General features: G+C 47.9%; 1 protein-coding gene across 8 annotated transcripts in view; it reads right to left on the bottom strand.

The window, feature by feature from the left end:
• The window catches only part of CLEC16A (C-type lectin domain containing 16A), a 240330-nt gene that overhangs the window by 172108 nt on the left and 44884 nt on the right, over positions 1 to 23338 (bottom strand). For 7 of the 8 annotated variants that reach the window (XM_082429632.1, XM_082429633.1, XM_082429630.1 and 4 more), the window contains exon 10: positions 14438 to 14669. In XM_082429632.1, the coding sequence (XP_082285758.1) occupies positions 14438 to 14669 (232 nt within the window). The remainder of the gene's footprint in view (positions 1 to 14437; positions 14670 to 23338) is intronic. The other variant, XM_082429628.1, reaches the window with a different exon arrangement.

Raw genomic sequence — 23338 nt, 5'->3', positions numbered from 1 at the left:
ATTTATTCTACTTTATTGATACCATGCTTCCTTCCCAGAGGAGTTGAGCAGCGTGGAAGAAATGACGCGTGGTTAATAAAACATAACCAAATTCACTGAAAATATTCTGAAACTGTTTACACTGTAGAAAGGCTCTGACATGACTGAAGCCTTTGTTTTCCCTTCCCACTTACAACTTCCAGAAAGCAGAGAGGGGGAGGGACCTCGTTTTACTTTTCCCAATTAAGTAGGGGCAACTTTTGTAGCACCTGACTTGAGCACCGTGTACATTTTCATTTTGAGAAAAAGGTCTGAACCAACAAAGGAAAACATCCTGAGTTAGAGGTGTACGGTTGTTGTGCCGTGAGGTGTCCTGTTACAGAGTTCCTTGATGCACAGGTGTGGACCTTCAAATACTTAGTTCTTAGAACCCAGAGTTCTGGTAATGCCCCCCATCTTCGGGAGACATGATGAGGGGAAACAGATGATGAAATGTGAATCTGCATCTCTGTTCAGGAATGACGGGCCGCGGACCTGGGCTCTGCCATGGCCTTGCCATCGTCTTCCCCTGGACTCGTGCAGGAACCTCCCATGTGGCCTCTGCTTCTCTTCTCGCCCCCCTAGTTTGTGGTCCACACCGAACCAAGTGATTTTAAGTGGAAATTAGCCCAGGTCCCCTTCTGCCTTCCTATCACACTCAGGACGGAATCCAAATGCCATCCATGGTATCAAGGCCTCGCCACGGCCTGGCCCCCATCCACCTCTGACCTCACCTTGGGGCCCTCCCCGCCCCGCCAGCTGTGCTGAGCTTCCTTCCCACTTGTCTTTGACCGGAGTGAGTTTGTTTCTGCCCCAGGATCTTTACAGGGCTGTTTGCTCTGCTTGGAATGCTCTCACCCCAGTCCTCCCTACCCAGGCACGACTCAATCACATTATTCGGGGCTCAGTTCAAACGTCACCACCTCAGAGACGTCTTCTCAGACACCCTCTCCACTGGTTTTTCCTTTACCTCTTTTAGTTATCATGAACTAAACTCCATACTTCATTCAGACTTCCTTAGTTTCTCCCTAATATCCTTTTTCTATTCTAGGATCCCATCCTGGATATCACGTTATACCCAGCTGTCATATCTCCTTAGGCTCCTCTTGGCTGTGACGGTTTCTCAGAGCTTCCTTCCTTACAGTTTGAGGAGACTGGTCCTCATTTTGTAGAATGCCCCTCAATCTGGGGCATTCTGACTGACGTTTTTCTGATAATTAGACTGGGGTTATGGGTTTCTGGGAGGAAGACCGCAGAGGGGAAGTGCCCCTCTCATCACATCCTACCAAGGGCACAGGCTATTGACATGGCTTATGGCTGTGGATGGTCATCTGAATCATTTGGCCAAGCGAATGTTGGTCAAGTTTCTCCACTGGAAAGTGACTTTTCCTCCTCCTTGCATCCCACACCCTTTGAAAGCAAGTCATTAAGCACAGCCCACACTTAAGAATTAAGGAGTTCTGTTCTGTCTCCTTGAGGGAGGAACAGCTACATAAATTACTGGGAATTCTCCTGTATAGATCTGTCCCCTCCCCCCCATCTTGATTTTACTTTATAGTATGTATAACTACAGGTATCCCGACCTTTTTGAAAAGTTTGCTTTAGGCCACTTTGCTTTTACGAAAGACCTACGTTAGTACCTGTTTTTCTAACCGAAAGAAACCCAAAAAGGATTTTCCCTTTTACAAAAATAGGCAAAAAGCAGAAATAGCACTGAGCGTTGGTGTTGCAGCAACCGTTATAGAGGCGGCAGGCACCGCAAGCAGCGGGAGCGGCCCCGCCAAACTCCTTCCCGGGAACCGCACTCAGCACCTCAGCGTCAAGCTGCCGTAGCTCTGAACTGTGTCTGGGAGCATTGGTGCTTTACCTCCATTTATTTTGCGCATCTGTTACCAAGATATGTCTTAAGGTAATTGCGTCTTGGCTTTACGCCATCTTGTCCTACGAAAGGTTTCATAGGACCGCTCTACTTTTGGATCCCGGGGGGGAAACCTGCACCTGGATTTTCTGTTTTCTATTTATTGGTTTGCTTGTTTCTTGTCTGCCTTCCCCCACTAGGATGTGGGCTTCATGAGAGTAGCTGCCTTATCTGTCTTGTTCTCCACCAGAACTCCAGTGTCTAGTCCAAGGCCTGGCACACGGCAAGTGCTCATTACACATCTCTGGAGTGGAGCAATGGATGACAGGCCACCGGGGGAGGTTTTGGCGGCAGGCAGGGCTGGCAACGCTGCACGGCAGCTGTGGCGTGCAGGGCGCCCCACCCAGCCTGCGATCAGTGTGTGCACAGTGCCTGCACCGGGGAGTGTCGCATCCTCGCCACTTTTCTGGGACTCTGTTAGGCGTGACTGTGCTTGCGACTATCCTCTGGCTTGAGGACTGCATCCCCACATGCCCACGTGGGCCCGGACCCGGGGGAGGGGGCTTACTCGCACCAGGCCCTTCCCTCCCAATGTGGTCTGGAGTCAGACGCCGCAGATCAGAGTCTCCCACAGGGCCGACCCTCTCACACAGGTGGGGGCTGACACACGATTTTTAAGTGGAATGCGCCTGCGTAGTTTTGTATTTATTCTAATGTGCATTAGAAGAAAATTCTAGCTGCACAGAAAACCTGTTCTTTTGTGGATGTTACTGCTTAGGATGAAGCTAAATTTAAGAAAAAACAAGTGAATCAATTCACCAAGAGCTACGGAGTAAACAGCGGTCCACGCAGCCTGCGGCCACGGCAAAGGGTGGGAGGCGCTGCAGACTGCTGTCTGAGAAGCACCATTCTCTCCCGTCCTCACATCCTCCCCTCCACCAGCCTCCTTCAGATGCCTCCCAACTACCCCCGTCTTCTCCAAAGTGGGGTGCAGACACACTTCAGTAGGTATGCCAGATGATTCGCTAGGCAGTACCTCTTTTATTTTTAATTATTATCATCTTTTAAAAATCTACTCTGTGTTATGATGTACGTAACATTTGTACATTAATACAGATATGTATAGTTTATAATAAATGTATATCTATTGGGGAGATGCATGTTCAATTATGTATTTATCTGTGTTTACTGCTGGGGCGTGCCATCAAAGACATCTGAAGACTACCAAATGAGATGATGGTGCCAGTCTCCGGCTTCTGCCCTGTGACCTTTGACCTGCTTCCCATACTACTGCGAGGCCCCCTTCCTCGTCGACTGCCTGGCTGACACAGCAGGAACTCAGCTCCAAGGACTCCCCAAGGTTCCGGGGCCAAGCCCTAGTGCCTCCACCTGCTGTGACATGGTTGTCCCTTTTTGGCTTTTTAATCTCCCTGGACACTCTGAGAATTCTGGAATAGAGGAGAGGTTAAAGATAATCCAGTCTAGTGCTCACCAAACTTTGTTGAGCAGGTGCATATTAAGTCTGGACGACAATCTCCCAGGGCACCACCATGGTAAGAGGTGAGAGCAGAGCTGCTCCAGGTACGGAGTGGGCGGGCGGGTTCCCTCACGGCCTCCACAGGGGCCCCTGAAGCTCCTGTCTGCAACTCTGGAGCTTCCCACAAAATGGCCTGAAAACCACTAGTTTGGTCCTGGATACTGAATCTGAAGAAGCAGAAACCCAGCAGTATAATGACTCAACACAGCTAGAAAAGCAGCCGCCGCAGAAGCCAAGCCTGCTCCCCCTCCCACCTCCTAGGTCATGTCCCGGTGCGGAACCAGGCCCATGAGGGACTCTCCATGCACGAGGAGGTTCCCGAACCTCGGCTGTGTCCCCCTGGTTCTCACAGCTGCACCCCTGCTCCCCTCCTCCAGCCGGCACAGCTGTGGGATGGGCTGCCCCGCTTAGTTTTCCAGGTAAAATATACAACGCTTCTTCCAAAGCCAAACAGGTTTTTCCCCTTCTTTTAAACAATTTTATCCAAACAACTCTTAAAAGTAGTGATGCTTACCTAGGTCTGCCAGCTCCCTGCAATTGTATGCAAAATGCTATGTGGGCATGAGAGGAGTGGCTAATAGGTTTTTGAGGAGAGAGTCTCGCCAGATTCTCACCGTTCCAAAATGGATTCTACAGCCATCTTCAAAAGTGGCTGCCGAGGAGCATCTGGCCTGTCTTGGTGATTGAAGGTCAAAGGGCACTCCTCTTTATGCCACACCAGGCTGGCCGGCATGGCTCTGCACAGCCTTCTGGGCCCCCCACTGCCACATCTCTCTGCTGACACTACGCCCGCCTCAGTGAGGCCTAGCTCCCCTCCCAAGGTGCATTCGTCACGCTGCTGCCACCAGGGAAAGCAGACCAGTGGGCTCACGTGGACACAGATTTCCACTGATGGTCCCTGAGGCCAGGACCCAGGTGCTGATGATGAATTCCCAGGGGGCGCCATCTGAACCTCAGTTATTAGGTTCTTTACCATGAGCTCCCACCCCACCAGGTTTCTGTTTTGGAGTCTGAAGGGACTGCAGCAACACCCTAGCCCAGTTTTGCTCAAACTTCAGTCATTTGCCTGCCTTTACAATTTCTGCCATGTCTGTGTGTTGCTTGTACTATTTGTTATTTACTTAATCATTTTATTTGAACTCCCACTTTTTTTTTTTTTTTTTTTTACTTAAATACATTTTCAACGAAAACTTTAAATCACTCCTATATCCTTCAATTGAGCAATCCCACTCGCAGGAATTTATCTGGAAGCTACACCTCCAATGATATAAAAATGCACACCTACGAGGGTATTCAGTGCACTGTTATTTGTAATTGCAAAATACTGGAAACTACCTAAATGTCTGAGCATAAAGATTGGTTGAATCAACTATGGTACGCACAGTGCAGCTGGGAAAGGAATGAGGAAGATCGCTGGTGAACTGATACGGAGTGATTTCCGGAGATAGTGCTAAGTGAAGAGAGCCAGGTGCCAAAGAGCATACATCGTGGGCTATACCCTGCGTGTAAGAAAGAAGGGAAAATAAGGAAGCATACCTACCTCTGCAGCTTTTTACACAAAGAAACGCAGGAAGGATATTCCAGAGAACAATAAGTTAGCTATCTACAAGAGGGAGGGGAACAGGATGGAAAGAATGTGGGAGGAAGGACACTTCTTTGTACAAACCCTTTCGCAAAAGTTTTGAGTTTGTTAACATTCCAAATTATTTTTTAAAAAAATTAAATCAATACGAATGGGAAGGGAGAACCCTAAACTAAAACAAACAAACAACAACAAAAAAGACCAAAATATATTTCAAATGAATACCATACCTATCCTGAAGGGGGAAAAGAAAGGAAAGGCAGACAGATCCAAGTAGTTCATGACACAATACTTGACTCTACACCGTCAATTTGTGGACGGGGGATACATGAAGTATTTGGTGGTGGTGGGGAGCGGGAAACTGCAAACAACCCTGAACTCTTTATTTATCAAACAATAAGCAGTTCTGGAACTTTTAAAAGATGTATTATAGGATTGAGCAAATCATAAATGTTTTGATGTCACTGGGAGCCAGGGCTCTCGCTGTAAAAGAAGAGACATACAAATCTGGAGTGGGGGAAGGCAAGAAAAAACCCTCCGGGAATTGACTGGAATTGGAGGAATCGGTAATGTGTATTTTGTATACATACATGCATATATTTCCTAGCCCTGTGCATTGAAAGGGCCAAAAAGCAAGACACCCCATGTAGTCATGAGCACATCTGGTGCCCAGATCTTGGCCTCTAACACCATCGCCCCTTGAAAGGAACCAGGGCTTTTCAGAGAAAGTAACCCCGAGGAAGAGCACAGTAGGTGGGAAATGAACCTGGAATACCTTGTTATGACAGAAAGTGTCAGGACTGATTGAAAAAAAATGATGGGGGCAGATCACAAAGACATAGGAGCCAGCTTGAAAGGGTTCTCAAGGGCCAAATCTGGGATGATTTGAGTATCAAATTAATTAAACACAGTAATGAAATATAAACCACTAAAAAACTGGAATCCATGAGACTGTGCCAAGAAGAGATAGATAAATAAATAAACGAATGGGAAGAAGGAAGGAATCTTGCTTACAATGGAATACCGAGTGCTGACACTGGAAAACCAACATTCTACCACCATCCTGGTAAAGACTGGGTCAGCAAGAATCATCAATGAATGCCATATCTAAAGGGGAGTTCTTTTTAACTTAAGTATGGTTGACTTACAATATTGTGTTAGTTTCAGGTGTACAGCAAAGTACGCACACATATATATATTCTTGAACATATATATATTCTTTTTCAGATTCTTTTTCATTATAGGTTACTACAAGATATTGAATATAGTTCCCCATGCTATACAGTAGGTCCCTATTGTTAATCTATTTTATATAAAGTTGTGTATATCTGTTAATCCTATACTCTTAATTTATCCCTCCCCACCACTTCCCCTTTTGTAACCATAAGTTTGTTTTCTATGTCTGTAAGTCTGTTTTGTAAATAAGTTCATTTGCATTTTTTTAGATTCCACGTATAAGGGATATATGATATTTGTCTTTCTCTGTCTGACTTACTTCACTTAGTATGATAATCTCTAGGTCCATCCGTGTTGCTGCAAGTGGCATTATTTCATTCTTTTTTTATGGCTGAGTAATATTCCATTGTACATATACACCACATCTTTATCCATTCATCTGCTAATGAACACTTAGGTTGCTTCCATGTCTTGGGTATTGTAAATAGTGCTGCTATGAACATTGGGGTATGTGTATTTCCAATTAGAATTTTTGTTCTTTCTGGATATACGCCCAGGAGTGGGATCGCTGGTTCATATGGTAGAACTATTTTTAGTTTTTAAAGGAATATCCATACTGTTTTCCATAGTGGCTGCACCCAGTTTATTGGGTTGGCCAAAAGGCTCCTTCAGTTTTTAAAGTAAAAATAAAAGACACATTTTTCATTTTCACCAAGAACTTTATTGAACAACATATTTACCATTTTGTTCCCCTACCTTCTGCCATTTTTCAGGCAGCTTCATAATTCCATCTTCCCAAAACTTTTTATCTTTTTGAGCAAAGAACTGTTCCAGGTGCCTTTTACAGTCTCCAGGGAATTGAAAATTTTTCCATGAAGAGAATCTTGTAAAGACCGAAATAAACGGAAATCCGAAGGTGCAATGTCTGGTGAATATTGCAGATGAATTGGAACTTACCAGCCAAGATATAACAGTTTTTGCCTGGTCATCGAAGAAACATGCAGTCTTACGTTATCCTGATGGAAGATTATGCGTTTTCTGCTGACTAATTCTCGATGCTTTTCTGCTGCTTTCAGTTGGTCTAAATGGGAGTAGTATTTGTTGGAATTAATTGTTTGGTTTTCTGGAAAAAGGTCATAATAGAGGACTCCCTTCCAATCGCACCATATATACAACATCACCTTCTTTGGATGAAGACCAGCCTTTGGTGTGGGGGGTGGTGGTTCATTTCGCTTGCCCCACGGTCTCTTCCATTCCACATTATTGTACAGCATCCACTTTTCGTTGCCTGTCACAATTTGCTTTAAAAATGGAACGCTTTCCTTACGTTTAAGTAGAGAATCGCATGAGGAAATACGGTCAAGAAGGTTTTTTTCCGCTTGACTTACGTGGAACCCAAACACAAAAGCGATTAACATAACCAAGCTGGTGCAGATGATTTTCAGCGCTTGATTTGGGTATTTTGAGTAGGTCGGCTATCTCCCGTGTGGTATAACGTTGACTGTTCTCAATTAATGTCTTGATTTGATTATTATCAACTTCAACTGGTCTACCCGACCCTGGAGCATCGTCCAGTGAGAAATCTCCAGCACAAAACTTCTCAAACCACTTTTGACACATTCGATCAGTCACAGTACCTTCTCCATACACTGCACAAATCTTTTTTTGCGTTTCAGTTGTATTTTTACCTTTCTTGAAATAATAAAGCATAATATGCCGAAAATGTTGCTTTTTTTCTTCCATCTTCAATATTAAAATGGCTACACAAAAATTCACCAATTTTGATAAGTTTTTTTTTTTTAAATGCACACTGATATGACAGCTATCACAATACAATCTAACAAAATTGTTTCAAATGAAGTTAAAGACAACTAAGCACTACTGGAGCCATCTTATGGAAAAAACCAAATGAAATTTTTGGCCAACCCAATACATCCCCGCCAACAGTGCAGGAGGGTTCTAAGGGGGAATTTTAATGAGGCACAGGACATCTGCATTATCTCCAAGTGTTTCCCCATGGATTGCTAATTAGTTGCTAAGAAAAGGGAAAGTAACGATACAGTGCAGAAACTAGGCCATACCTTAACCAGGTGGCCAAAATTAACATCACCTATGAAGGACAGACAGAAGGGCATCATGTGCCTCCAGATGTAAACAGGTGTTCTTTATACTATTTTTGCTTTTTTTCACCTTTTATAAATTTGAAATTATTTTCAAATAAAATATTTTTAGCAATTGCTACAATCAGCATAAAACCAGTATAAACAGAAAGCAACTGTGAAAATATACACACGATGAATAAACAAAACAGTGCTGAGGACTGTTGTGCGCATGGAAAGGGGAGATGAGGGAAAGTGAGAGGGTGTCAGACACATACACCCACCACGAGGCTCCCCTGAAGCTGAGCTCTCGGCAAAAATCCTCACACTATGGTCTTCAAGGCCCTCTCCGTCCCACCCAAAGCCATCTCCATGTCCACAGTGGGGGCAATGCTGATCTAGCGGAATCTCTGCAGCTTACGGAAGGGAAACTGAGGCGCAGAGGGATCAGGAGGTGGGCTCTGCCCCTGGCTGCTGTAGGTGCCTCTTCCAGCTCTGCCCATCAGCTGTGTTGCGTAAACGAGCATCTGTGCGATATCGGCTCCTGTGCCAGGCACCGTGGCCCATGATCGTGAAGGCTCCAGCACCCGAGCCTGCTGGTGGGGGGACCCCTCACACCACTGAGTTTTGAGCCTCTGGGAGTGGAGGGACATGCCTGTGAAGCTGCCAGGCTGGGAGCAAGAACTCAAATGTCCAGCTCCTCTGGCTTCAGCAGGCCCTGCCCGGGCCCTCCTTGGCCTCTATTGTTTCCACAAAAACCTCCAAAAGCAAAAGAGGATCTGCACATCCATATTCACAGCAGCATTATTCACAGTAGCCAAAAGGTGGAAGCAACCCAGGTGTCCACCAAGGGATGGAAGGATAAGCAAAATGTAGTATATCCAAAAAATGAAATATCGTTCAGATTTTAAAAGGAAGAAAATCCTGCCACATGTTACAACATGGATGAATCTTGTGGAATGATGCTCAGTGAAATAAGCCAGTCATAAAAAGACCAATACTGTGTTGATTCCACTTACATGAGGCACGCGGACTAGTCAAATTCACAGAGCCAGGAAGCAGAGTAGTGGCTGCCAGGGGCAGGAGGGAGGGAAAATGGGGCGGTGTTTTGTGGGTACAGTTACAGTGTGGGATAATGAAGCATCCCGGGGCTGGAAGGTGGTGATGGTTGCGCCACGATGCGGACGTGCAGGAGAGGCCTGAGGACTCTCAGGACCCCAGGACGTCAACCTCCGTCCCTTGATATGACAACTCTGGCCCAACCCGTGAGCTGCCCCAGTACTCTGACACACTTGATTTTTTTAAATAACAGCCATAATTCATCAACTTCCCGGGATGATGGGCATTCTAATCTGATTAGTATTTGGTAAATGAAGTGCTTTTCAGGGAAATGACAGGCATGACCTCCCAACAGTCTTTGACTTGCCAAGTTCAAGGATTTTCTCAGTTGTCCTCTGTGGTCAACATTCCAGCAATCACGGCGAGGCCAGACAATAAAAAGAGGGGAAGGGGATGATAAGAAAGCCTTCAAAAGAAGGTTAAGGGAAAGAGGAGAAAGCTGCCCTTGCTGGTTACCTAGGAAATATGGGAAGGACCGCATGCTACTGGCTGGCTTTGGAGCAGAATTGTAAGAGGCCAACAGAGCCTGGCAATGACAGGGTGTGTATGTGCTGAGTGTCTGGGGTACCCCTTCCTTTGCTTTTATTATCGTTTACTGGACAGCACGAGATTGAATGCAGAATGTTTTTTCTGGGAAGTTGCTTTTCAGAGGATTTGTCTAAACTGACCTCCAATCCTTCTCCTTATACTAGCTAAGCCCATTGGAAAAGCTGGTGCTCCCACACCTCTCTACCCCAGTGGCCCATGCCCCACCACAACTCAGCCACCTCGCTATTCGTTACAGAAATGAACAGAGAAACAGGCCCCACAGAAACTCGCCGGGGTGACCAAGCACAGAGTCCCCCCAGCCAAGCTCAAGTCCCCCTTCCAGGCCCCTTCCTCTGCTCTTCATCTTGCCAGGGCTCCTATTCAGTGCTCAGGTGTCACATGCTAAATGCTGAGGCACCGACGTTCTCACTGCTGACGACCTGAGGGCTGGGCATCGTGTAGCCCCCGTATCGGTAAAGAAGCACAGAAAGGGTGATGACTTGCCCAGGGTCACACAGCTGCTCGGGGGCTGAGCCACAGGCGTCTGGGCTCACAGCCCCGACCTCCTGATAGCTAGTCCCTGGCTCGCCCCAATCAGAAAACTGCCGGGCCTGGGGTTGGCTCTGGCTTTGCAGAAATGAGGCCAGGTTCCATTTCATTTCAGTAGAAACTTCAAAGAAAAGAAAAGAAAAAAAAAAAAAAAAAAAGCCAAGCTGGGGATCCAAACTCCTAGGCACCCCCAACGCCCAGCTGACTTGGCAGGTTCAAAGTCAGTGCCATTCTCTTCCCTCCACGCCCACGTGGGGATTCAAGAAAGGAGTAAGCTTTGAAGGTCAGGCTGTGAAACTGATGCCTACACTTTTTCCATAAGCAAAAAACCTATTTTTCCATAGGCCAAACGCTATTTTTCAAACAAGAAGTTCAAACGATTCATTCTCTTGTCCCAGGTCCATTTATTAAGTTACTGCTCTAACTGAATCCAAAAAGAGATGACGGTCCTTCCAGACTGAAGAGGAGACTGACGTGGAAGTGCATCTGGGTGGATTCGCCTCTGGCCAGAGGGACCAGGGCACCCTGGTCTTCCTTTCAGCACTCAACTTCTGAAAAGTGAGGGGGCCCTGTGATTTCTTTTGGTTTCAGAATGAGTTGCCCATCACTTGGGACCTGAGGCAGAGCACATTTCTTTGCAAATTGGGGGTGAGAGTGGAGGGTCCAGGGGTGCATATTCATTTCACACAACTTCCTTGTCAGGGCTTAAATGTGGAGGAGGTGTGAATTCTGGGTGCTGCCTTTGTAGAAAAAAAACAAGTCAATGCCACATACAAATCAGGTCATGGCAGAACTGTGACTTGTGACCACATGTCTTTTGACTCCTGTGCTTTACGCCACCTTTTTAAGTAAAGATTTCACCACTGAAATGGGTGAAAATGTCAGGGTATGAAGGGGGGAACTGGCGCCAGCATCTCTTTACTCAAAGAGTCAAGGCTGTCAACAAGCCCCTAGATCCAGGGACAATGCAAGAAAGCACGCTAGAGAAGAAATAACTTGGAGGAGAAAATAGCCACATGTCCACCTCAAAACAGGAAGGGAATGGAAAAGAAAAAAAAAAAAAATACAGGAAGGGAGAAGACGGCCTGAGGAAAATGGCGGAGTACACAGAAATAGTGTGGCTTTCTAAGGAAACACCGGCTGTCTCTGCTGGCCTGGCACCCACGCCCCCTTCTTCTGATAAACGCACCTCATTTCTTTCTGAGGCAGTCACCTTAGGGTAGACACACAGGGCCTGGCCAGTCAGCACAGAACATCCCTCTACAGGGCGGGCAAGCCAGGCCCGTCAGCACCAACGAGCATCGGCTCCCAGACTTCAGCTGCAGCCCATGGGAAGGAGCAGCGCCCTTTCCGCTCGGTGGCAGGCTGGCAGGATGCGAGCCTCACACTGCCAATGGCTGTCTGTGCACCCGGTCCAGCCCCGCCCAGGCCTCCCAGTCCCATGAACAGTAATTGCCTTTTTTGCTTGAGCTAGTCTGAGTTGAGTATCTAAATCTTGCAACTACAAGAATTCTAACATAGCCTCATTAAAAAAAAAAAAAAAAGTCATTGCATTTCCTAAAGTCACAATTTCCAGACGGGGAAAATGAGGTCCAGAGCTTGAGGAGACCATCCAAGGCACACAATAGGTCTAGCTGGCGAGATAGGACCGTAGGTCACATCTCCCATCTCCTAGGCGCCTCCCCCATCTACACTGTCCTCTGGCTTGAAACTGAGTGAGGAAATGTGCCTGACACCCTTCCAAGTCACAGCAATTAACAGCTGTGTGGTTTTACCCAAACATAGATACAGTCTAGGGAGAGAACACCTTCAAACAGGAGAATAACTAAGAGATCAAATAAACAATTCAAAAAGCCCCGGAATACAGCTGCTGCTGCCCAGTTAGGTGTCTCTTTGCTGGACAGGCCTGTGAAAGTTGTATTTATTTACAGTGAGCTGGGTGGGAAGACAAATATGCATTCGAGAAAGCAGGAGGGCACCACAAAGCAGAGGGGTCGTGGAGAGCCTCGCTCCACCGGGCTCTGAAGTCTGCATCAGCCGTCCAAGTAAAGGCTCTGGGGAAATTCCTGGGCCCTGCCTGGCACAACCTGGCTGAGTAACCGCCCAGAAAACAGGGTTTTGGAGGCTGGTGAACATTTCTCCCCATGCCCCCTGCACAGGGCAGGTGGGCCCAGCCTGCAGGGAGTCCTTCCCCCGACCCCAACCTGGGAGCTGGGATGGCAGCCTTGCTGAACCTCTGAAGCCCCTGTGCGCCAGGACTGGGCCGCCTGGCTGAGTCATTTGATTGTGTGTTTGAGGCCAAGCCTGCCCTTGTCCACACCACGGTTAGTCACGGCCCCGGCGTGGTTAGACAGCAGCCCTTAAAAGGACTGGAACAAAAGAGGTAGCATCTTTCCAAAACAAAATTGACGAGAACACAGGGTGCAAAATGGGGTGAAGTCGTCCATTTTCCCCCCCCGTATGGCTACAGGACAGCTAAACCTAGGGGTTTAAGCAGACAATTTTCTCCCAAGTTAGAAAACAAGTCAAAACGATCCAAATAAGCAAACACGTATGGCTTACCTTGCGTCTGCCCCTCACCTCCCCACCAAAGTGACATTTGTTGGCAAAGGTTTCCCAAGCCAAAAAGGAATTCCTAAACCAAGATGCTTAATGCACACTTTGAACAGAAATAAAAGCGTACTAGAGACCTCAGCCTTAAAAAGAGGGCTGGTGGCACTGGGGAGACACTCTGGTTATACTTATCGAAATGTGATCGTGGCATTCGCTGAGAACTGCCAAGAAAATCAGAATGGGGCCAGCAGGGTGGGGCTGGGGTGGGGTTTGGCTGCCCAGTTGCAGCAAACTCCCCAAAACAAATGCGATCTCAGTCACTGATTTACTGAGCTGCTCTGTTTTCCAGCTTCAGAGGCCCTGCATGCCCACAGTCCGGGCTGATGGGCTGGGGAGCTGGCTGCAGAGCAGCCACTGCTAGCCCAGGACCCAGGAGGATGGCTCGCAGGAAATGCTCCCCACACCCCCAGCAGAACACAGCTGGGAGCTGAGGAGAGCCCGTGTCTGTCCCAAGAGGTGTGGTGGGAGCTCCCCTCTGGTGAGCAGAGCCCCTACCCCACTTGATCCCATCACCTCCTCCACCCTGAGTGCCCGGGGCCATGGCCAGAGACCCCATCTGTGTGGCTGTGAGCCCGGCCCATGACACAAGCAGCTGGACAGTTCAAGCTTGCTTCATCCCAGAGCAGACAACGCTCTCCAGATGGAGGAGGTGTTAGCATCTAAACGAGAGGGAGGTGAAAAATAAACCAGAATCATTCCTGACAAGGGCAGAAAAGAGCACAAAACGATTCTGTTTATTGAGCACATAGGCACCAAACACAAGTGTACCTCACTCTAAGCAGATGAGGGCTTGAATAAAAATCTTAATGTAAGAATCTAGGGGATTATATTTGATCATTTGATGCCAAAAAACCATAATCTTATTAAAAGCACCTAATTTCATTAAACATGGGCCATTTTTCTTCCTGCAGTGCACTGGAAATAATGACTTCTGTCAAAAATCATAATCCCGGGTTATCGGGAGTAATAAGAACAGCAGTAATGATAAAGATGACAATAATAACAGTAGAAACAGTAGCAGGAGATACTTATGACATGTGCCAGGCACTGCTCCGAGCATGTTACATGTATTAACCTGTTTAATTCTCTTAATAACAAAGTAAATACTATTTGTTAGCCTCTTTTGACAGATGGGGAAATGGAGGCACGGGGCTAAAAGGAAAGGGCCTTGCTCCAGGCCACCCATCCGACGAGGGCAGGCCTTGAACCAGATCTGCCCACAGCTGCTTCCCAGTGGCTGGCTGTGTAGAATGAGGTACACCGGTGCCTGGAATGACAGCTGCACCCACTGACACACAAGGGGGACCAGACACAGAGGACAGCCTGGCTGTCAGGTCGGCGTTCACGGGCGCACTCACCTTCACTCTCCCCACTCGTCTTGGTGCCTTTTGAACCACCCTCTGTACCTTTAGCCTTCTCGGCGTCTTCTTGGGCATCCTCGGCGGGCCCTTTCTCCTCATCTTCTTCCTCCCCAACGTTTTTGTAGTTGGGTCTCTTTTGCACCCGCCTCTTGCCCTTGTGCTTGTTCATCTCAAGGGACCGCTCTAGCGTCTCGGTGGGTTTAATGAAGCACCGAATGCTGGGCTTGGCCTGGAAAGTCGAACCAAGGTAACAGACGGATTTGAACGTTGCAATCTCACTGGCTCCTATCAAGCTTCCCGAGAGTTTCTGCCCCAAGAAATTCCTTTCAATACAACAAATTCTACCTCCTCGTTGATTATTATGACTATTATTAACATCATCACTATTAAATAATCTAAACCATAGCGCCAGCTACCATTTATTGCCCACAGTCCTAAGTCACTCTGCACTTAACCCACACCAGCTCCCTGCTTCCCAAAGGTCAGAAACACACTTTCAATACTTTTATGGTACTTTCTATGTGCCCAATGCTGTTCTAAGGGCTCTGACTATATTATCTCACTTAAAGTTTACAAAAACCCCACAAAATAGTACTGTTGTTATGCCCATGTTATGCTCAGATGACAAAACTGAGGTTCAGAGATGTTACGTGACCGCCCAAGGCCACACAGCCAGGAGGTGGCAAAGCTGGGATTCAAAACCACTTACCATCTGCACAATTTATGTCTTAACCACAGCACACTATTAACTTCTAACTTAAATATATTTATTTTAAAAGGAACTGTATATCCCAACAGAAATGGAACACCAGTGTACCTTGCTAGTATAACAATAAAAAATAGAAAAGAAAAAGCAAGGTGTATTGGATGTAACCAAATGCTGGCTCTCTTTAGAAGGGGAGTCTGGCAAGTATGAGTGATAAGTTAAAGCTCATCCCCAAAGGAAGCTTGCCCCCAAGGAAGACGTTTTCCCCTGAAAAGTCGGAAGGCTTCTAAGAGAAATGAAAAAGACCTGTGTGTCACCATGGTTCATATCCTGTATTGTGGAAAACGTGGCTGTATCTCAGTCCTTATAGCAACCATGAGATGTAGGGATTATCAGTCCCATTTTACAGATGAGAAATGAGGCTCAGAAGGGTTAAGTGACTTGCCCAATGTCACACAGCTACTGAGCCGCAGAGTCAGAATTTGAATTGAAGCTTGCCCAATCCCAAAGCCCAAGCTCTTTCTAAAATAATAGTGCTTCACCAGGAGCACAAACTCAGTTCCATGTTTAGTGCTCTTTAAAAAGTATTTACATGCAAATGAACCAGGTCTAGAAAGTAGCAAAGACCACAAAAAAAAAAAAAAATTTTCCCTGATTTGTTTGGGGCAGGATTCTGATTGAAGTGTTTTTCTCCAGGGTCTGGATGATATTCAGACATCATTTTGTCATTGAAAAACAGAAAAGTTTTAAAGTAAACTTTTCCATTATCTTGATATGGTCTATCTATCTTATGAATTTACCCCAAACAACCACCAATTGTGTTCTGGGGGCCACTTGCCAATAAGTGGAATGTGCTCCAAGAACACAGATTAATTTCAATAACACTCAAAACAAAACCTAATTGAAAGTTAAATTAGCATCTAAATCCAGACATTAATTTTTATTTACCTACTTTGGATTATTCATCCACAAAAATGACAGATACATTGAGACATGATTCTACTGTCCAAGAAACCCTGATAGTGCATTACAGATGCCAATAACCAAGAGCCCAGAGACGGGAGCGTTCCGGGCGCGCACCACTTGACAGACAGCATCAATCAGAGCCCACTTAGGACGCTGTGCGATTGAACGCAGCCCCGGATGCCCCCCTCATCCTCTCCTAAAGGACCCAAACCCGCTAAGTTAGGGCCCCAAGATGAAGTGACTGTTTCCTCTGATCACCACTTACTCCCCAGTGAATTTTAGAGCATACCATACTCAAAGCTTTTCAGAAACAGAAAACTGAGACCAAACGCAGAGCAAAACACCACTCAGTTAGAAGCTGAGAGCAGAAATTCACATGGATAGATGTAGAAACCTCTCCCTGAGCTCTGTATAGACTTCGATGTACAGAACAACCGGCAGCACTAAGGGAAGCGGAGCAGTGCACGAGTTCCAGGGCTGGTCAGAGCGGTGTGAACCCCAGCTGAACCCTACATGAGCGGCGGGGCCTCTCCAAGCTTCTGGCTACTTGTCTAAAACATGGGGCAATTCTGGCTTCCTAGAACTAAAGGAAATCAGGGATAGAAAGTTCCTTCAGAGCCTGGCAATGCACTAAGCAAACAACAGTTACCTTCCTTTCCCTGACTATACTAAAAAAAAAAAAAAAAAAGTCAACTGTGAAAATGAATTCAAAAACTTTCCAAGGGGTCTGCTTTTCTCCATGATCAGGTGTTGGGGAGGGAGGGGGGAAGGATGCTTACCAGGGACATTTCAAACATTTAAAATGCAACCTACACAGTAAATAGCTGGAAATAACCTAAATGCCCATCAACAGGGGAGTGATTAGGTAATTATGGTCTGTCCATAGAGTGGGAATCCAGGTAGATGTTAAAAAGACTGAGGACTTTTTATATATAGATAATGCTGAGGCGGAAACAGCCTCAGGATAAAAAAGCAAGAACAGGAAACAAAGCAGAGTCCCTTTTGGGTAAAGCTTTATGATGGTATAAACACAACTTTTCCTGGAAAGCTGCATAAGAATATATTAGCATTTCATGTTTGGGAAAAGAAAGAAGGCAGGTGGTACTGTGTGTGCACACCCACAGAAGTGCACTTAAGAGTTTTTCATTTCTATACCTTTCTGTTTGACTTGAAATTTCTATTCATGTATGCATGTTAACTTCTAAAAAAATTCAACAGGGATCATTTGGACACTGGAGTTATAGACTTTATTTTCCCCCCTTTTCTTCTATATTTAAAAAGCCTGACTTTTGTTGTTGTTGTTGTTAATACTAACAACATCAAGACCCCATAGTTATCATGGAGAAGCTGATACGGTGTGGCTGGGAGATGTGGGCAGGCATTCCTGATCATTTCTGCTGCTTCTCATCAAGAGCCTTCTGGCTGCTAGCCCCCCAGGAATCTCTGTGTTACACTGGACAACCTCAGATGTTCCAGACGAAAAGCCCCCGGGAGAAGGGCCGTCTCACACCCCGCTGTGCTCTCCCACTAAACCAGGTACCTGGAGCAGGGCAAGCCTTGACAGGCTGCTGAATGGTGGCCTGTATCATAATACATCCACCGTGATGGAGAGAACAAGAAGAAAAGGGAGGGGGGAATGAAGAAAGGAGCCTAACACCTCAGGAGTTGCGCTTAGTAGAAGAGCCAGCACAATGGAATCAACCAGAAGAAATGGGAAAGCTCACTTCAGAGTCAAAAATCAGGAGGCCTTTGGGTTTATCTTCTCATAAAGAAAGCACACCACGCATGCCTTAGAGAAAAGCCTTCTGCAAATAAGGTCTAGGTTTCCCAAAGGCCGCAGGCTCGGGTTTCACCAAGGGCTCACCTCGCAGGGCCCCGGAGCCTGAGCTGCAGGAGGCGTGGAGACTCGGGGCCCTCCTTGCTGACTCCAGAGATCCTGCCGGGTACCCGAGTGGGGGATGCAGGAGGGGAGCCTTGGGGTCTGTGGCTGGGACGTTCAGGCTGGCTTCTGGGGTCAGAGGCAGCTGAAGGCCAGCAACGCCTTCCGCCAGCCTTCATGCCTCCGACCTTTGGTCCTTGCTTCAAAGTTAAATACTCGAAAAGGTGACTCCCCAGGGGTCAGTGATAACTGAGGCCTTTCAGGGGCTGTGGGATCTGAGAACAGGTTCTGCAAGGACAGTGAGAGGGGTCAGGAGGAAGGACGGAAACATGCAAGGCCCGGGCATCTGAGTGGAAACGGAGAGGCAGTATCACCAATGCCACAGACGTCAAACGGAATGTCCTCCACTAGTTCTGGGTGCAGCCCTTTGAAAGACCCTGACGCAGACCGGACCAAGTTGCAATCAATCAATCGAGGATTCCGTTCACAGTTAAAAAACAAAACTATCAACTTAAAACATGTACATAGGGGCTTCCCTGGTGGCGCAGTGGTTGAGAATCTGCCTGCCAATGCAGGGGACACGGGTTCGAGCCCTGGTCTGGGAAGATCCCACATGCCGCGGAGCAACTAGGCCCGTGAGCCACAATTACTGAGCCTGCGCGTCTGGAGCCTGTGCTCCGCAACAAGAGAGGCCGCGATAATGAGAGGCCCGCGCACCGCGATGAAGAGTGGCCCCCACTTGCCACAACTAGAGAAAGCCCTCGCACAGAAACGAAGACCCAACACAGCCATAAATAAATAAATAAAATAAATAAATAAACGCCCCCCCCCAAAAAAAAAGTTAAAACATGTACATATACACCATGTTTTCATGTGTTGATAGATATTTGCATGACAGTACACAGAGCAAGGTCTGGAAGGATACACAAACTGAAAACAGTGGTTCCTTTTGAGAAAGATACTGAGGTTGGGGGAACTTTCACTTTCTACTCTAGTCACTTCTGTATCATTCAGTTGTTTTACCCCAAGAAAGTATTACCAGTGCCATTAAAATGTAAAGAATACCTTTAAAGAATGTACCTAATGCCACTGAATTGTATACTTAAAAATGGTTAATCCATTGTAAACATTACTTGTTATAGGTATTTCACCACAATTTAAAAAAAAACTTTAAAAACGGCACCTCTGAAAGTCAGAGTGGTGATTAGCTGGGGGGAGGGGGGTGGGGTGCTGGTTACAGACTGCGAAGGAGCTGCATGGGATGCCAGAGATGTTTTCTATCTTGACCTGAATTACAAGCTTCCCCCGCAATCTGAAAGTAGAGCATTCCCATGAAACCTTCTGTAAGCCAGGACAGTGCAAAGCAAGAAGCAATCGCCTTAGGACACATCTTGCTAACAGATATGCAAAATAAATGGTGATAAAGCACAGATGCTCACAGACACAGCACAAAGCTACGGGGCTTGACGCTGAGGTGCTGAGTGCGGTTCCCGGGAAGAAGCTTGGTGAGGCCGCTCTCTGCTGCTTGGCGTGCGCACTGCCTCTGTAACAGCTGCTGCAAAACCAACACTTTCACCTTTTTTCGTAAAAGTGAAAATCCTCTTTAGATTTCTTTCAGTCTTTTGCAAAATGGTCTTTGGTAACAGAGAAGCAGCCTCAAGCAAACTTTTGAAAAGTGGGGAACGCCTGCACACATTAACGTAATCATAGGTACAAAGCCATCAAGCAGTGCAGCGAAGATTACTGCACTTTTATGCACTTTACTCATGTTATCCCTCGATTTTAAAAAATGTTTGCTAGAGGATTTCCAATAAATTCAGATCGTCATTATGCCCTAAATATAAGCCAGGAGCAAATCAGACAACTCGAGAAGCTGGCTTCGCGGCAGCTGCCAGGGGCTGAGCCCCGACTGAACACCAGGCGCTGGGCTAGGAGCTCACAGTCCAGCCAGCAGCCGCCATGCACTGCTGTGCGTCCCACACGGACACCAGCAGACAGAGGACACTGCGGGCACACAGCAAGGAGTGGGGAACTGTGCCAGGACAGGGGCGGGTGGTTGGGGGAGCTTCGGAAGCCTTTGTGGCGAAGGAAATGACTGGTCTGAGTCTTGAGTGTTAGCAGGTCACCGGAATACACGGGAGGAGAGGAGAATGGTTAGAAGGCCAGCTCAGAGCTCTGGACAGTCACCTTTATTTCTGTCAAGGCCAGGACCACCTGGAGCTGGTACACGTGGTGACAACGGTGGTGCCCTGGGACACAGTGTGCTTGGCCAGCTCCCAGGTAGCAGCAAGGGGTGGTGCTGAGCCAGTCGGGGGGTCTCTCCAGCCAGCTGTTCAAGAAGGAGTTCGTGATGCTCACGGCCTGGGAAAAGACGTCTGTGGCCCCTGCCTTGGCACATACAACCTGCTGAGTGGGTTTCCTGGTGCCACTCAATGCTGCAGAGGGGAGGGGGGAAGGCAGCATGGGGACAAGAGGCAGGCCACGCAGGGCAGAATCCTGACTGAGAAGAAAAGGAGGGAGAAAGAGACTGGTGGCTGGAAGGGGCAGGTAAAGGAAAGGACAGGTGACATGGCCCGAACTTCTGTCTGGATTCGTGGGAGCTGCCACAATGGTCAAGCTAAGAGAGCTCACCTTCCAGGCTTTCCCAGGCCTAGCCTGCTCACCTTCTGAGGAAGCAACTAGAATCCTTTTGCTCAAACAGCTCTGCTAAGGGACTTGAGAACTAGGAGACAGGTTTTCCCCTAAGGAAGGAGGCAGGTCATGATGCTAACAAAAACATGTGCAGCATAAGGGCAGACCTGAGCCCAGATCTCAGACCCGCTTGCTGGCCAAGCGAGCAGCGCACCTGACCAAATGAGCCTCAGTTCCCCCATCTGAAAAACAGGGACAATAGCAGCTCCATCACACACGCTGCCATGGGGCTGAAGTAAGATGCTGAACGCAAAACTGCTGGCATGACGCCTGCCACAAAGGGGCACTGTAGAAATATTTATTCACCTTCAAATATTGCCCTCCCACCCCCGCCCCAGCAAATAGATCACGAGGCTGGAAGAGACGGCAGGGGAGGGGGGGCTAACTTATAAAAACCAATCAAACTAGCAACTTACCATTCGCTGGCTTTCTGGTTTGTGAGTGGGTTAGACTCACGTCCCCAGAGTGCTCCTGGGCCCCGGCCCCCCTCCCTGACCTCCAGCCTCTGGGCCTGCGGGGTGTACGGCACACAGGCAGGGTGGGGTCCACGGGGCGCTGGAGCAGTCGGAGTCCGGCTCGCTGCCCCACGCACCCTGCTTGCTGCTTTCTCCTCTACGAGCCTCGGTTTCCATGTGTATCAAATGGGCCTCACATTGGCACTTCCCCGCAGGGCTCCTGTGAGGTGCCCAGAGGTAGTGACGCGCTTTCTTGTTATTTTTTTCAGGTAATTATAACAACCATGGCTAATACCCAGTGAGCATGTGCAATGTGCCCAGCGCTGCTCTGGGCACTTGACATATATTGACTCACTTTACCCTGCAAACAACAGAAGCGGGAGGGAGCTGCCAAGGGCGAGGGACTTGCCCTAGGTCACTGCTCATGAGAGGCAGTGGTTTGAACCCGGGAAGTGTAGCTTCAGCGCTCCCCACGTGCTCAACCATTCTGCTGCCCCACTCAAGCGTTCACTCCCTCTCACAAGCACCTGCAGAGCCTCCCCATGTGAGCCCAGTCCCCTGAAGGGCGGATGTAAAGGCCCTGCCATACCCGGGTCACACTGCCCGGAGGAGCAGGTAGCCCTGCCTGGGGACAGTCCACACATCACATCACTCACTGGGTGGCCCTCTGACCTGACAGGCATTATGGACGAGCACAGTGTGTAATTATTTCCCATTTCTGTCTCACATGCACAGAGCTCCAAATGTCACAGGGGTCACGGTGACCCAGGTTTACGCCAACCGTAACCAATGGCACTGCAGCACAAGCTTGGCAACTGGCTTTGCAGGGAAGCAGGGCCGCTAATTGCTGCCAAGCGAGCCTATGCTCATTCCAGAACGAGGTGATCAGCAAGCAAACATCAGACGGAATAAACTCCTGGGTGATGTATGGGTGCGTGTGCTACATGCCAAACCCTGAGTGACATGGGGCTGCTGAGCCAAAGCCCACACACGTGTCCAGAATGCACAACTGTAGCCACGTCAGCGAGGCGACTGGGCAACACAGCTGAGCTTAATGGCGAAAATAAAACCCATGGCGGGGGAAACATGAAGAGGTAACAGGCCACTTCCATTAACAAGAGGAGCGTGGCTTTCTTCCCCACGATCGGCCAATTATCAGGGAGTGTTGTGGCGGCCAAGGCATAACCCAAAGCAGTGCGCATTTATCTGGAATCGGAGCCCTCTTGGAGCTCAGACGCCTTGCGCTGCACACGGCTGGTGCTCAGAGTCTGTGGGGACCCGCAGGTCACGTCAAGATGGTGCTGGGACTTCTCAGAAAGCAGCCTCGGGGTGCTGCTGGGTCTGTAGGAGACCAGCCTCATCCCCTGTCCTTCCCCATCCCTGGTCATCTTCTCTGTCCCTCTCAACGTCTAGCATTGCCTAGTCTGTCCCTCTGATGCTGCATCTGGCACTCCATCAAGAACTAATGAATGCTTGCAGGATGAATTAATCCCAAGATATTTATGATTGAAGAGACATGTTCAACGCTCATGCAAAATAAAATATCTTGTACTCTGATTAAACAGTGACAAACCAAGCACTTAGTTGGTATTTCTTTAGGAGGAGTATTTAACATCTTGTCCTCTAAAAAAACATAATGAACTATGAAATAGTGGTGACTCTCAGTGACCTGAAAGGTTCAGTCCAGAACCCCACATCTCACGCTAACCTGGAGACCATCACTGGGGATGGTGGCAGAAGAGCACGAAGTAGAAACAGCCTGGGGACTTGGGGCTGGACGCGTGCAGTCCCGCACAGCTGGGGGACGACAGAAGGGCCCCTTAACCCCTGTTAAGTTAGCGCTGGCTTCCGCATGCAGAGAATGTGATGATGACACTGCCTCACCCCGTGGGTTATTAGGGGCCGAAAATGAGACGGTGAGGAGGTGAATGAATGTGCTCCTCGTCTGTAAAGCGAAAACGTCCCCTCCCGCGCTGGCCCAGTACCTTGCCTGCCTTCTGGCTCCTCTTCCGATCCCAGACAGCCAGTTCATAACCATCAAGGTCCCTGGCCCACCATCTTCCGTGCCTTGCCCAGCCCAACCCTCACCACCACCCCACCCTCATCAAGGTGAGCTCCTCATCCTTCGTCCTCAAATCCAGTAGAACCTCACCTCCCTTACTGTCATCTCCCAAAGCTGTTTTCCATGTCTTCCCAGACGC

The sequence above is a fragment of the Balaenoptera physalus genome, assembly GCF_965194825.1.
Source record: "Balaenoptera physalus genome assembly, chromosome: 16".
NCBI lineage: Eukaryota > Metazoa > Chordata > Mammalia > Artiodactyla > Balaenopteridae > Balaenoptera > Balaenoptera physalus.
Note: the sequence above shows the minus strand (reverse complement) of the source record. Positions and strands in the feature narration are given on the sequence as shown.